The sequence below is a fragment of the Rhea americana genome, unplaced genomic scaffold (genome assembly GCF_003343005.1).
Source record: "Rhea americana isolate MKP2758 unplaced genomic scaffold, rheAme1 scaffold_125, whole genome shotgun sequence".
Lineage (NCBI taxonomy): Eukaryota > Metazoa > Chordata > Aves > Rheiformes > Rheidae > Rhea > Rhea americana.
Window position 1 is genome coordinate 2,776,991 of NW_028185317.1, and position 13,612 is coordinate 2,790,602.

The 13,612-nt window shown below is 64.0% G+C and overlaps 1 protein-coding gene across 2 annotated transcripts in view; it reads left to right on the forward strand.

Annotated features, from left to right (window-relative positions):
* The first annotated feature begins 452 nt into the window (after window positions 1-452).
* Window positions 453-13,612, forward strand: part of FRMPD3 (FERM and PDZ domain containing 3) — a 20,914-nt gene continuing 7,754 nt past the window's right edge. For both annotated transcript variants that reach the window (XM_085325986.1, XM_085325985.1), the window contains exons 1-12: window positions 453-689; window positions 796-898; window positions 1,398-1,443; window positions 1,622-1,726; window positions 2,532-2,639; window positions 2,819-2,950; window positions 3,399-3,518; window positions 3,663-3,799; window positions 4,086-4,212; window positions 4,304-4,393; window positions 5,882-6,061; window positions 9,618-9,762. In XM_085325986.1, coding sequence (XP_085182112.1) covers window positions 542-689; window positions 796-898; window positions 1,398-1,443; window positions 1,622-1,726; window positions 2,532-2,639; window positions 2,819-2,950; window positions 3,399-3,518; window positions 3,663-3,799; window positions 4,086-4,212; window positions 4,304-4,393; window positions 5,882-6,061; window positions 9,618-9,762 — 1,441 coding nt within the window. In that variant the 5' untranslated portion in view covers window positions 453-541. The remainder of the gene's footprint in view (window positions 690-795; window positions 899-1,397; window positions 1,444-1,621; window positions 1,727-2,531; window positions 2,640-2,818; window positions 2,951-3,398; window positions 3,519-3,662; window positions 3,800-4,085; window positions 4,213-4,303; window positions 4,394-5,881; window positions 6,062-9,617; window positions 9,763-13,612) is intronic.

Genomic DNA, 13,612 nt, shown 5'->3' on the forward strand with positions numbered 1-13,612 from the left:
GTCCTAGCGCTGTTAGCAGAATTCATTACTGCCGTCGCCCCGTGACAGCGAGCTGTTTGGCAGCCAGGAGGCATTAAGGACCAACTGGCACGTCTGCTGAGAGCGTTTGGTTTTTTTTGTTGTTGTTGTTCTGATTACCTTTTTTATAGGCTAACAGAAGGCTTTTAATCTGGACAGTGAAGTGAAAGGGAAGGGAGAAGCTTTGCACAGATCTTCTCCTGCCCCCAGACAGAGCTCTCCCTCTGCGGAGGCGCTGGGCCGGAGCGCAGGAAGCAGGGGCAGATGCCTCCTCGGCTCCACATCTCCCCTGGGAGGTCATCCTGGTGTTGTGGGCCAAGCTAGGAGCATCGGGGAGAGGCTCAGCACTCGGGACGCGCGTGGTCGCCCGCGGCGCTCGTGCAAGCGGCCGCGAGTAGCCCGCAGGAAAGGGCTGCGTTGGGTTTGCAGGCTGCCGCCCCGCGCAGAGGACCCGGGCGGGACGAGCGGCCCCGTCCCAGGGCCGTCTCACCGGCTGYCCCCCGCCGCGCGGCCCAGCCATGTGATGCCGGAGGAGCGCGGCGATGATATGGAATGTGGGCGGCCGCCTTTGGACGCGCTCCGACAGGTGACCATCCAGCGCCACCCCCTCTACGGATTCGGCTTCGTGGCCGGCAGCGAGAAGCCCGTGGTGGTGCGCTCGGTGACGGCAGGTACGGCGGGCGGGCGGGCGGGCGGGCGGCGCGCGGCAGCCTTCCCGCCGCCCGGGGAGCCCAACCCGGGCTCGCCGGCCCGGCTCTCACGGCTGCGTCCCGGCAGGCGGCCCCTCCGAGGAGAAGCTCCTGGCCGGAGACCAGATCTTGGCCATCGACGACGAGGACGTGAGCGAAGCCCCCCGTGAGCGGTTCATYGAGCTCGTCAGGTGAGGACGCCCCGCTGCCGCGGCCGGGAGCCGAGCGTGGGCCCGCGTCCCCGGGGGGACCTCCTGAGCCACCAGGCTGAGCTAGACCTGGAGAACATCAAGCCTGGGCTTGGGCAGACTGTAGTGATGAGCGAAACCTGGCCGTGCTGGCAGGGCTGGTGCCCAGCACCTCCAGGCTGCAGCCTCTGGCTCCCGAGCGGCCGGGCGCTGGCTGGGAAGGACCTCGGGATGTGAGAGGTGGCCAGAGTGTCCTGGTCAGCAAGACCACCGTGCGGCTGTGGACAAACCTGGCTCAACTCGCCCATGGGCATAGCAGAGCCAGGGCAGAGATTGGTGGAGGAAGCACATGGGCACCCGCAGCACAAGGACTATCTCAAGGAGACCACAAAGGTCTTGGCCACCATCTGGCCAGGTGGGGGAAGAGTTCACCCGCGGAGCTCTCRGTGGCTGCGTGCATGCATTGAGCAAACACTTTCTTCCCTTCTCCTTTCCGTCGTAGGAGCGCCAAGGATTTCGTGGTCCTCACCGTCCTGCACGCCCACCAGGTGAGAGCCAGCACCCTGCCAGCGTGGGTCCCCGAGCCGAGGGATCGGCTAATCCAGAGCTCGGGCAGGAGCCGCGGAGAGCGCGCCGTGCCCGGGGACGCCCCGCCGGGGAGCTGGGGGCCGGGCAGAGCCCTTCCCGAGCCCCGCGCCGGCGATTCACCCGGTGCTCTCTTTCCAGTCCCCCAAATCTGCTTTCATCAGCGCAGCCAAGAAGGCGAAGCTGAGGTCCAACCCGGCGAAGGTCCGATTTTCCGAGCAGGTCACGGTCGGCGAGACGGACCCAGTAAGTCCTGCCCCACTATTCCCCTGCAGCCCCTTTGCCGGGCTTTCCYGCCCGGTCCTCCCTCCCCGGCCGGAGCTTCCCAGCCGGGCAGCACCAGCGCTCGCCCTTGGGAAGGGTTGTGCAGTTTCAAACCCTGTGCCAAAGGCTTCGGGCCGGGTCTGCCGCGGCGTTTCCGCGGGAAGCTGCTATCCTGCAGCAGCGTTCCAGCCCGGTGGCGTTATCTCTTAATTGCAGAAAGCTTTTATTAAGCAGCAACCAGTACAAAAAAAAAAAAAAAGAGAGAGAGAGAGAAAGCTTTAATGTGCTTCTAGCAAATTCTATTTTTAAGCAAAATCAATTAAGTAATTATCTGATTCAAACGTTGCTCGCTACAAAAAAATCAGCCTTCGCTCAGCTCCCCGCGCAGGGGTGGGAGCGGGTTAGCGCAGGGCTTGTGCGAGCCGGGGCTGGGCTGAGCTGGGCTTGTGGGTCCGGAAAGGGGGACCGGCCGCCGGCACCAGCGCGTCCCGGGGCCGGGAGCCAGGGCGGGATGTCGGGAGGAGGCGGATGGGGTCGGACGCCCGATTGCCCCTGCGGCTAACGGGAGCCGGGGAGGCGATTCCCCCCCCCCCGCCCCGGCAGCTCCGCGTTGCTCCAGCTCTGTGCTTCTCAATCGCTCCGCGGAGACGCCGGCTTTTCGAGGGAAACGCGCCGCTCAGCGCGTGATCCTGGGGACGCGGAGGATGCCGTAACCTCTCCGTCACTGACATCCGCTCTGCTCCCTCCTTCTCTCCCTTCCCCTCCTCTTGCCGGCCCTGCCTGCCAGGACATGTTGAAGAAGGAAGCTCTCCTGCTCATTCCCAACGTGCTGAAGGTTTTCCTGGAGAACGGGCAGATCAAGTCYTTCACGTTCGATGGCCGAACCACGGTGAAGGTGGGACCCTGTCTCGCGGCCGCCCGAGCCGTTTTCCCTTGTCTCCCGCTTGCTCGCTGCCAGCCGCCGCCGCGCGAGAAGCAGCCGCTCCGCCTCCCCGCGCGGCGCGTTCTGCCGCTGGAAGGGGGGGTCTGACACCCGCCGCGAGGCTCGCCTGAATCCCCCTACGGCCTCCGCAGGACGTGATGGTGACGCTGCAGGACCGTCTCTCGCTGAGACACATCGAGCACTTCGCCCTGGTCCTGGAGTATTCCAGCCCRGAGCAGAGCCACCGGTTCCTGCTTCTCCAGGACAAGCAGCCTCTGGCCCACGTAAGGCTCCGGGGAGGGGACGCGGCCCCCGGCCGGGAGCAGGGGGGTCCCCGGAGCGTGGAAGCAGCCTGTGGCCGTGCCGCGGGGCGGCCGAGCCCCTCCGAGCCCCGGCGCGGCCCTGCGGGCTCCGGCGTGCGAAGGACGGGACGGGGTGGGCCAAACTGGGAGACGACGGGGCGCTTACGCTCCCTCTCCCGGCAGCGGCGCGGAGCTGCTCTTCGCGCCGGGACCCCACGGGTCGGGACAGCGTCAACGAGGGCCGGTCGGGACTGCGCCCGGCCGCTGCGCTTGTGCAGCRGGACCTCGGCCCCTTCTCGAGCAGGAGCCTCCACGGTGCCGCCTGGCCGTGGGCCGCCAAGGCCGCCGGTTCGGSGGCGACGGTGCCGGCGGAGCTGCTGCCGCCCGGCCGGGCGCGCTCGGCCGCGCGCTCACGGCTCTCCTGCCGCAGGTTGTGCAGAGGACGCACTACCAGGGCATGAGATGCCTCTTCCGCGTGAGCTTCTTCCCCAAAGACCCCGTGGAGCTGCTGCGCCGGGATCCTGCGGCGTTTGAGTACCTGTACATCCAGGTAGGGRGGCAGGGGCACCCCCAGCCCCCTTCCCGCTCCTCCCAGTGCTCCCCAGCGTGTTCCGCCTCGGCACTGGGAGCTGGCGGTGCCTCGTGGTCCGTGCGTCTGTCCAGGCCGGGCTGTAACGTCGCGCCTCCCCTGCAGAGCCGCAACGACGTGATCCGAGAGCGCTTCGCCATGGACCCCAAGCCGGAGATGCTGCTGGGGCTGGCCGCCCTCCACATCTACATCACCGTCTCGGCCACCCGGCCCAGCCAGAAGGTCTCCCTCAAGAACGTGGAGTGAGTCCTGCTCCCCTTGCCCGAGCCACCCCGCGTCGTGCTTCGGTGTCCCCTCCCGGGCCTTCTCCTCCGTCCAGGGAGGCTGCGGGGAGCAGGGCGCTGGGAGGCTCCCAGCAGCGTGTCAGGGTGCTGAGCCAGCCTGGGAGGGCGTCACCGCCCCGGGGACGGTGGGCAGGCGTCCGCTCCCGCTCTCTGGGCAAGCGGCCGCGGCCCCGGGCGGGAAGGACGCGCGGCGCCCGGGACTCGGATCCATCATTGGCTCCTCGGGCCGCTCCGCTCCCCGCAGGAAGGAGTGGGGCCTGGAGCCCTTCCTGCCGCCCTCGCTCCTGCAGCTCGTCAGGGAGAAGAGCCTGCGCAAGTCGCTCTCGCAGCGCCTGAAAGCCCACCAGAGCCAGCCGCCCGGCGGCCCCAAGGTGAGCCCGGCGCGTCCCGGCCGCGCGCCGTCTCCCGCGCCGTCGCTGCCGGCGTCCCGGCGGCGAGCGTGCGGGTGACGTGTCTCCGCAGGTCTCGGCGGCGCAGGCRAAGCTGCAGTACCTGAGGATCCTGAACGAGCTGCCCACCTTCGCCGGAGTCCTCTTCAACACCGTGGGGCTGGTACGGTAATTCTGGCGCGGCCTGGGGGGGCCTTTGGCCCGGGTTGTGTGTGGGGCTGACGTGCCCGCGACGTCCGTGGAGATGGCGGCTCYGTGCGACGCTCCCCTCGGCCTCCTGCTCTGTCCCCCTGCCCAGAAGGGCCGTCAGAGCTGACGGTGGGTCGGACCTGCAGCTCCGCAGGGTCAGGGAGTTGCTGCTCTGTTGGCTTGGGCAGCGAGGTGGTGAGATCTGAGCAGCTTCGGGCACGTGCTGAAACCTTACCTCAGCCCCAGCCTTCGGGTCGGCACAGCCCGGCCGGGCTGCTCGGCACAGCTCTCCAATGTCCTGCTCCTCCGGCACCCGGGAGGCCCAGCAGCATCCTGCCGTCCATCCCGGAGGAGGGGAATCTTTGGCAAAGGCCAGAACGTTCCCTGTTTGGTCCGTGCAGGGAATAGATCAGCTGGCCACCACGTCTCCCTGGCCGCTGCTTGGTGGCTCTGCTGAAGTTGCCACCGGCATGGCCTGCCCCTCCCTCATCTCCATCAGAGGCATCTCCATCCCTCACCCAAGCYGCCTCACTTTCTCCGTGGCAGGAGGGAAGCCACCAAGCCAAACTGGAGAACGAAGGACCTGCTAAGGCTCGCCGCTGCCTGGCTCACCTCTCCATCTCCATTCCTCTTGTTCCACCTCCCATGGAGGTCGAGTTACAGCAACTCCATGCTATAAGTGCCACCTCTCCACCATGGCCAACCAAGGTCTTGGCAGTTCCCTGGCTTCTCTTGCTTTGCCTCCTTGGCTTCATCTCTTGCAGCCTGTGATCTGTTCTGTTCCCTGATGTCGCGGAGCTCCTGCCTCGCAGCTCAAAGGGCTGYGGGTCAGAAAGAAGGAAAGGCTGAACCGTGCGGTGTCTTGCAGGTGCTGTGGCCCAGCGGTCAGAGCAGCGGCCCTGACACTGCTGGGGTGGGAAGCGTTGGGCGAGTCGTCGTGCTTGTGGGTGCTCTGCTATTTTTATCGCTGTCACCAAGAGCGGAGACTTGGAGCCAGCTGAGCACACCAGCCTCGGAGTTCAGCCCCACATTAGTCATTCAGTCATTCTCTTCCACCCTGGTCTGCCCAGCTTCCTCCTCACCTCCGGGTCTGGCTCGAAGTGTCCGTGCTGGGCAGATCAGGACACGGCTCTATTTTCAGCTGAGCCTTCTCTCGTTCTCCTTTTATAAAATTCATCGCTCCCTCCTCCGCCTCCCTCCCTCGGAGGCAGTGTCAGATCAGTCAGATCCGTAACCTGCTCTTACTTCCCGCAGCGGCGCCAGCAGGCCTGAACGTTTCACGCGGACGGCCGGTTCGGTGCTTTGGTTTTCGATACCCTGGGCATCTTGCGCGCCGTTCCCAGCGCTGCCGGGGGGGCTCGGGGAGGGGGCCGAGCGCGGCTCCCGGCCGGAGAGAGCCGCAGCCCCCGGGCGCCTCTCTTCACGCCTGTCCCTCTGCCTCCCTGTCTCCGCGCGGTCGCAGGACGAGAAGCAGCCAGCCACCACGCTCCTGGTGGGCCCCCGCCACGGCATCAGCCACGTCATCGACCTGAAGACCAACCTCACCACGGTGCTGTCGGAGTTCAGCAAGGTCAGCAAGATCCAGCTGTTCCGGGAGAACCAGGGGGTGGCCCGGGTGGAGACGAGCATCCTGGACGCCAAGGTAGGCACGGGCCCCTGCGGGCGCGGGGACGGGGCTGCTCGGGCGCCGAGGCCGCGGCGCGCGCCGGCTCGGCGGCGTTCGCGGGAGGGCCGCAGGCACGAGCGCGTCTCGGTTTGCCGGAGCGTCTGCTTGGAGACTCGGAGGAGCCGTGGGCGAATGCTGGTCCTGGAGGGGCTTGGTGGCTTTTTGCACGTCAGCGAAGCTCGTGGAGGTGGCCGAGCCCACGCGGGAGCGTGCAACAAACCGCAACCGGTCCGGGCACAGCCGAAGCGCGGGCACGGCGCGGCTGGAGCAGCGGCGCTGCCGGAGCCGAGCAGGACGGAGGGGTCTCGGCAGCGCCGGCGGGGGCCGGCGCCGCGGTTTGCCGCGCGAGCTGGGAACTCCCTTCCCTTYGGAGCCCTCCTTTAGCCCCCGTCCCGGCTCCGGTGGATGCTCCGCGCCCATCCGGCGGGATAACGCCAGCAGGACGCGAGCGCCGTCCCCAGCGGCGACGGGGCGGCGGGGGGTGGGGGGCGGTTTGCCGGCTGCTCCGGATAATTGCCGGGCCGGGAGCGAGGCAGCGCCGGGTTACCGTGGAAACGGCGGATGTTGAGCGACGGCTGCAGGACTGGCGCAGAAAAGGCCATTTTGAATTTGCGAGCAGCCGCTTGGCGTGCGGCGGGAGCGCGGGGCCGGGGCRCCGGAGCAGCCCCGCGCGCTGCCGCCGCCGCGATGGGCTGCCCGGGAGGGAGCCGGGCACCGTGCGCAGGTAACGGGCGGGCTGCAGCGGCGGCGGCGGCAGCATCCGTCTAATAAACCGTTTGCCGGGCGGTAGCTGCTTTGCTCTGGAGCCTTTGCCCCGCGGCGGGCTGGGGTGGCGAGACCCGATCTGGAGGAAAGCGAGACTGAGTTTTCCTTGGTCTCGATACACGCGGCTGGGAGGCGCGGACGGGCTTGATTCCCGCGGCGGGGTTATTCCGGCGGGATTAAGGCACGTAAGGGCCTGCGGGGCCGGGAGCAGCGGCCCGGCGGCTGCAAACAGGCAGCGCGGGAGCCGGGCGGCGTGCGGACGGGACGGGATTTCCCGAGCCCGCAAAGCCAAAAGTGATTTGTTTAGAGAAAAACCCAACGGAGCAAGAGCAGAGGCGAGGCAGGCGGCGGCGGGGGGCGCGGAGCAGCGGCGCGGGAAAGCGGCGCGCCCCGAGGCCGTGTTTGGCTCCCCGGGGAGCCCGGGCGGCCGGAGCGGGAGCGGGAGCGGGCTCGAGCGGCGGCCCGAGCCCCCCGCGCGCCCTGCGTCGCGGAGCCGACTTGGTAACGCTCGAAGGCGGGGGCCGACGTATCGCACGCGAGCGAAGAACCGACTGCTGCCTCGATGGACCCGGGTGCGAGAAACGCTACGTCCTTCGTAAGCTAATGTAAAACTTGTCTCTTGTATCTGGTATAAATGTATCTCGTTTCGCTTTCCGGTTAGACCGGTTGGCAAGCAGGAAACTCTTCAAGTGAAAAAAAGTCACCTTTTCTCATCAAGGCTTGAAACTCCAGAAAACAGTAGGAGCGAAAGATCAAAACGTGAATAATTTCAGCCTGGTAGTATGTGTTTAGCTGTACAAAGAGTTTTTCTTCTGCTGTCCCGTGTCTCCGTAGACCTGGACTAATCCTGCCCCGCGGCACCGAGCGGCGCTGCCCCGCGCCCAGCGTCTTGGCGCGCTTTGGGCAGAAACCTTGAGCGATTGGGTCAAGGTGGCAGCGCGCGGCCAGCGGAGTGGTTTAGTCTGTAATCACAGCGTTTGCCTGCCGGAGAGCTGCAGGCGACGTCTCGCAGCGCTCCCGCGCCGTCGTACGGCAGCTGCCGTCTCTGCRGCCCCCCCAGCAAGCCGTAACGCTGGTCGGCGCTGAGCCGTCTCCCTGGCAGAGCCGAGCGCCGCAGCTGACTGCGGCGTGCGACGAGCTGGTCGCTGGGAGCCGGTCGGGAGGCCGTGCTTGCTCATCCCGAAGGATGCGCCCGCGCCTCGCCGGGCGACGTCCCCGACTCGGTGCCCACAGCATGACGGCCTGCCCCCGTTTGCCTTCGCRGAGGGGAGTCGCCGCGGGTCTCTCGGCCTCTTAATTTAATTATCCGTCAGCGGCTCGTCGCCAGCCGTCTCCTCTCTCACTTCGTTTCTTGTTGTCGGCACTCGAGCTCTCTTTGCTGCATAACAGAGGGAGAAAGAAAATGTGCGAACGCCTCTTTACTCAACAGATGGCTTGAGCAAACCCGGGAAGGCTGCGCCCCGGGTCGAGGGCGCTCGTTCGGAGAAGGCTTCMTACGGCGGCGCGGGAACACGTGGCTCCCCTTCATCACCCATGCCAAGACTGGGGCCGGGCTGAGAGGTGTCACCCCCTCCTCAGCGCTGCGTTCCTGCCTCCCGCGGGCTGCACGACGAACCCTCTTCCTTCGCAGCAGGGCCAGGGCTTCCCTTGCCAGGACGGGGCCCGGTTTGCTTGATGACTCAGAAGAGCAGCTACTGAGCCGARCACAGAACGGGCCAAAGGGCGCAGGGAGCTCCTGTGGCTATAAAACAAGAAAMCAAAAATATCTTTAATGCCTTCCACGCTGTGCAGGCTTAAATGGTTTTAATTGGGGCTTGTTTTGCCCTGGACGCGGTAAACAAGGTCTCCTGGGTCTCGGATTGACTGTTGCATTTAAAAGCTGGGATTCGCAGCAAGAGCAGAGACCCGCCAGCACCACCGGTCTCTTCCTCGGAAGCGGCGGCTTTCCGCGTGGGGAGCGACGGACGCCCCCGTGGCGCCCGCCGGGACTCGGAAGCAGGGAGCGGGGCGGCGGGGTGAGCCGGGGACGCAGCCCCGCTCCTCCTGCCGGCGCCGGGGAGTCTCCGTGTCTGCCGCTGTCGTGCGCCGCGGGGCTCTACCTGGCGCCTAGCTCGCATCTGCTTTTYTCCGCTCTTTGAAGCAAAGGCCTTTTTCAGCAGGAGAAGAGCTGCTCTCCTAGAACAGAAGACACCATCTGCTCCTAGGCATGGATCTGCTTTCCCAAAGGGTTGGCTTTGAGGGAGACCCACCAGGCTCGGAGTGGTGCCTGGGGGGCCGCAGTGGTCTTGTCCCCCTTCTGCAGCTCGCTGGAGGCAGACGTTTGTGGAAGGGGGATGCGGCGCCTGCTGTGGAAAAGGACTGGGATCTGGGGACTCCTCAAGCGTCCTGAGCTCCCCATGGCCCYGGGGTTAATTCTGGTGCTTGTAGGTAGGTTTGGGGCATTGACGTGCAGACAAATTGCCGGGAGCCAGTTGCATCAGGGCCTAGCCATGCACATGCGTGTGCTCTGCAGGGAACATAAGGCAGCTCGCACCTCTTTAATCACTCCCAGAGGAATAAGCCGGCAGGGAATTATGGCTGAAGTGAGGCACCTTGTCATGCGCAGTGATTTGTTGAGTGCTCTGGAGTAAGGACGTACATCTGTGTTTTTTCCCTTGCGGACACTAACGGTTGTGACGCCAGTGCAGGGCCTCCAAGCATGGCCCCTTTGGAGGGCGTCTCTTGTGCCAGCTGAGCCCTCACGCGCTTCGCCTCTCTTGCCTTCCAGCCACTGGTGTTGCTGATGGAGTGGCCTGAAGCAACCAACTTTGCCTGCCTGATTGCAGGCTACTGCCGTCTCTTGGTGGACTCCAAGAAGATGATCTTCTCGAGGCCTCCCAGCCAGCCGCCACCTCCTCAGATTATCAAGGCAGGTATGTTTAAGCCTCTGCTTTCCGTGCAACCCCGTTGTCCGGCTGGCTCCTCCCTCCCTTTGCTGGGGCTCTGTGCTGGTCGAGAAGGAGGTGGGTTACTCTGGCATCTCCCCTCTGCTCCCGTTCCCCTTGGGGAACCTGCAGGCCTCCTCCTGACCAGAAAGCAGGGAACAGGGAGACAGGTCATCATTTTGGATAAGCTCTGGCTTGTGGTGTGAGCTTGGGCAAGTCCCTAAATGCCCAGAAGTCACTGGCTGCGAGAAAGTAATAAGCTGTTTCTGCCTCCTGGCAAGCGTAGAGCAGTGCGGGTGTTGTTCTGGTGGCTCGTACGGCAGATTCAGGCATTGCCATTTACAAAGTCCTCTAATGCTGCCAATGAAACACTGGGTCCTCGCAGAACAGCTTGCGTGTTCCTGCAGAGACGCGRCACGGGCTCGCTGGCCGGGATCCGGCACTCTGCAGGAGCTCGCAGGCTCCTGAGGCCGCCRGGAGCGGGTGCCCTCAGCCGGGGGGTGCTCCCCTGCTGCCGTGGGGCACCGTTACCTTCAGCACGGGTGTTGGAGCTGAGCAGGCGGCTCTGGAGGCGTGCCTGATTTCCCACGTCGGGAGGGGGGCTCCGGAGTGTCGGCTTTTCGGGTGCCCAGCGCGATGCAGGGAGCAGAAGGCTTGTCTGGCCACCGCAGCAGCTGCCTGCACCGTGAGCTACCTGCTGTTATTCTGTGCAGCTGCGTGTGTCGAATACTTTTGTGTGTGTGTGTGTGTAGGTGAATTCGAAATGTAGTCTCAGGGACTGGAGAGGCTCCCTGCTGCAGCGTGCAGGGAGCTGGTATGTTGCCAGCTGYGCCGAGAAGGTTGTCCCCAGGCTGCCAGGGTGACTCTGCAGCTCCAGAGAGCGGTGACAAGCCATCGGGTTAGCTGGCAGCGTGCCGACGCTGTCTCCTCAAGATGCGTGTAACAGAGGGGTGGGAGGAGAGCCAAGAGCTGGCACGTTCCTTGGGGGAAGGAAGGGCTCTGGGGTCTGAGGAGCACAGCTGGATCTGGCTGTGGCACGTGCGGGAGGACAGACCTCGAAGGAGTCAGGAGAGCATCGCAGCAAGCTGAGCGCGTGCCCTTGCTGTAAGTACATGAGCGTCGTTTCCTTCCGTTTCTTCACCTGCGTCTCTTGTTAACAGCAGTCACGGTGCCCTCTGCTCTGGATGTCCTAAAAAATACCGCCGGCCGCGTTTTGCTGTAAGTGAGGGGTGTTTTCAAGTGAAGTGGCTATTACCAGAGCAGCCYGTCCCTGGGTCACGGTCAGCCTGAGATGGGCTACCAGGACACGTGAGACCGGAGGCTCGGAGGGGCTTGGAGGCCGGTGGGGTGTGCCGGGGGGCCAGGCTGGCCCACACTGGTGTAAGAGCTAGTGTTTCATGGTAGGTGGGGAGGAAGGGTCTTCCATGGCCCAGGGACGGGCAGGAAAGCCCCTGCACCGTGCACATGCAGTAGGGAAGGGAAAGCATCTGGGAGGAGTGTCCACCGTGGGGCTCGGGGGCACCTCAGCATGTCCAGGAGGTGCTTTTCCACAAACTAGCAACAGCGATGACAGCCAGGACTTCTGCTCGGTGAGACTTTGCTTCTTGATATAACGCGTGGTCCAAACTGATGTCAGAAGGGGTAGTAGATACTGCCCTTTTCTTGACAGTCACAAAAAAACCAGTGTCAGTTTGCCTGGGRGCTGGACTGAGTGTGATGGGAAGTCTGAGCACAGGAAGGACTGCGATGCCACCACGGACCCGTGCACTTCGTATCAAAGAGCTGGCCCCTGTCTGGACGGCCGCTCTATCCTCAGGGCTACGATAAAAACCTCTCTGCCCAGCGCAATGAAGCAATTTCCCTGCAGACCTCGTACACTCAGCCCAGCTGCTCAGGCATCATTCAGGAGGAGTGAATTTGGCTTGTATTGAGAAAACAAAGTCTGCCCACAGTTTCGGTCTCGCTACAGTTGCAGACTGAGCTGTCAAGAGCCAGGCAGATCACAGCGAGTGGGGACTGTCGATCATTAGCACATCTCTGCAGGAATGATAGGAAAGCCCCGCTGGGATGAATCAAGTTAGCCCAGGCTTTGACTTTGCAGGCTGCAGACAGGCTGTGCCAAAATCTTAAATGTAAAATCAAGCCCTGACCTGTGCTTTGTGCCTGGGAGAGGAGCACATCCGTCTTCCCTGAGGCCCATTAAAACCTCCTGCCAAACTGCAGACGTTTTTAGAAATGCATGCTCTGTCCTGATGCTGTCAGTTAAATCCATCCCCCCGCATTTCCCCGTGGAGCAGTATGCCAGATCCTCGCCCTCCGCGGGAACGGCGATGCCCTGCTATAGCTGTGCAAGCATTGCACCTTCCTGCCCCCCTCCTCTCCCGCTAGCAGAAGCCAAGAGCAACGCGGCTCCGTGCCCTGGGTTGCTGCCTCGGCTCCTTGCCGGGACGTCCTCCCCCGGGGCRCAGCGGCACGGGCAGCTGGGTTGCAGAGCCCGGTTTTTTGGCCGCAGCACGAACCGGGCGCGCTCTGGCAGGCTGCAGCTCYGCACGGACCAGCCTTTCCTTTGGCTGAACGGTTTGGCTTCTTATCCCGAYCAGGGCCGGCTGGCTGCGGACACGGGAAGGGCTGCCCCGCCGCCGCCCGCCGCCGGGCGCGTTCCCGGCACCGCCGCCGCAGCCCCRCGTTCAGCCGCAGAGCTGTCGTAGAGACGTACTGAGGGGAGATGTATTGTTTTCATTGGGATTTTTCACATTGCAGGTGATGAACAGTGCAGCGCAAATGTGTGTTTTGGGAGACAAATTGTCCAATTTGTCGAGCTAATGAATTTAATTAGGATTTATTTGATTTAATTTGTACTTGGTAAGATGGAGCCTGCATCCCCCTGGCACCCGCTCGCAGCACAGCTGCGCGATTCAACTCGTAACGCAGACGGACGCCCGTGCCGAGGGCTGGACCGCCGGCCGGGAGTCGGAGCAGCGTCTCAGCTGCCTGCCTTGCGCGGGGAGAGGGAGCGGGAGGAGGCTGCTGCAGGGGAGACGCACAGCAGCAGCAGACGAGGGCTGCTTCTGAGCGAGCCCGATCCAATGGCTGTCAGCCACGGGCAGAAATAACGCCCCGAGCTTCAGCAGCGAAGGAGGCAGTCGTGGGAGCACCCGAGCAGGGTGGGGGGGGAGTGTCGGTCGCTTAAAGTCAGTCCAGCTAAACTGGACGTCCCCCTGGAAGACAGTACGGCATGTTGGGTGGCAGCGTTCTGCTGGGCTCGATGCAGGAACGGCTGAGTAAAATGGCTCGGGCTGGCCGACGCTCTGCAGAAACGATCGTGGCCGTTCCTGCTCGCCACGTAACCGAGAACCTGGCAGGCTGAGCCGAGGGTCCGCGCCCGTGCACGCAGGGCGTGCTGCTTCTGCTGCCCTCCGAGTGCTGCCGGTGGCTCRTCGGAGCCGCCGCCGCTTCCCGTCATTTCCCGTACCTGGTGGCTGGTCCTGCCCCAGGTCCCCGGCGCTCGGYCTCCAAGCGAGGCTGCTGGGATCTTGCGCCCTCCTTCTGCTGCTACTACGCAGCTCAGAAATGAGACATTTATTGAGGAATTAGACATTTATGCAGGTAGCCAACATGGAGGGAGACCAGCACAGAGCAGCGAGAAAGCGGAGGCATTYAGGAACCACGCAGATCAGGAAAGGTTCAAGGAATTTGGTGTCATTAGCTGAGGAAAGAGGAGGGTGAGGAGGTGCAGAGGGAGGACCAAGGCAATCCTTCTGATGTGTAAAGTGGTTTGTAAAAGGACAGCGATCAACTGTTCTGCAGACCCAGGGTGTCACTGATCTTATTCGTAGCA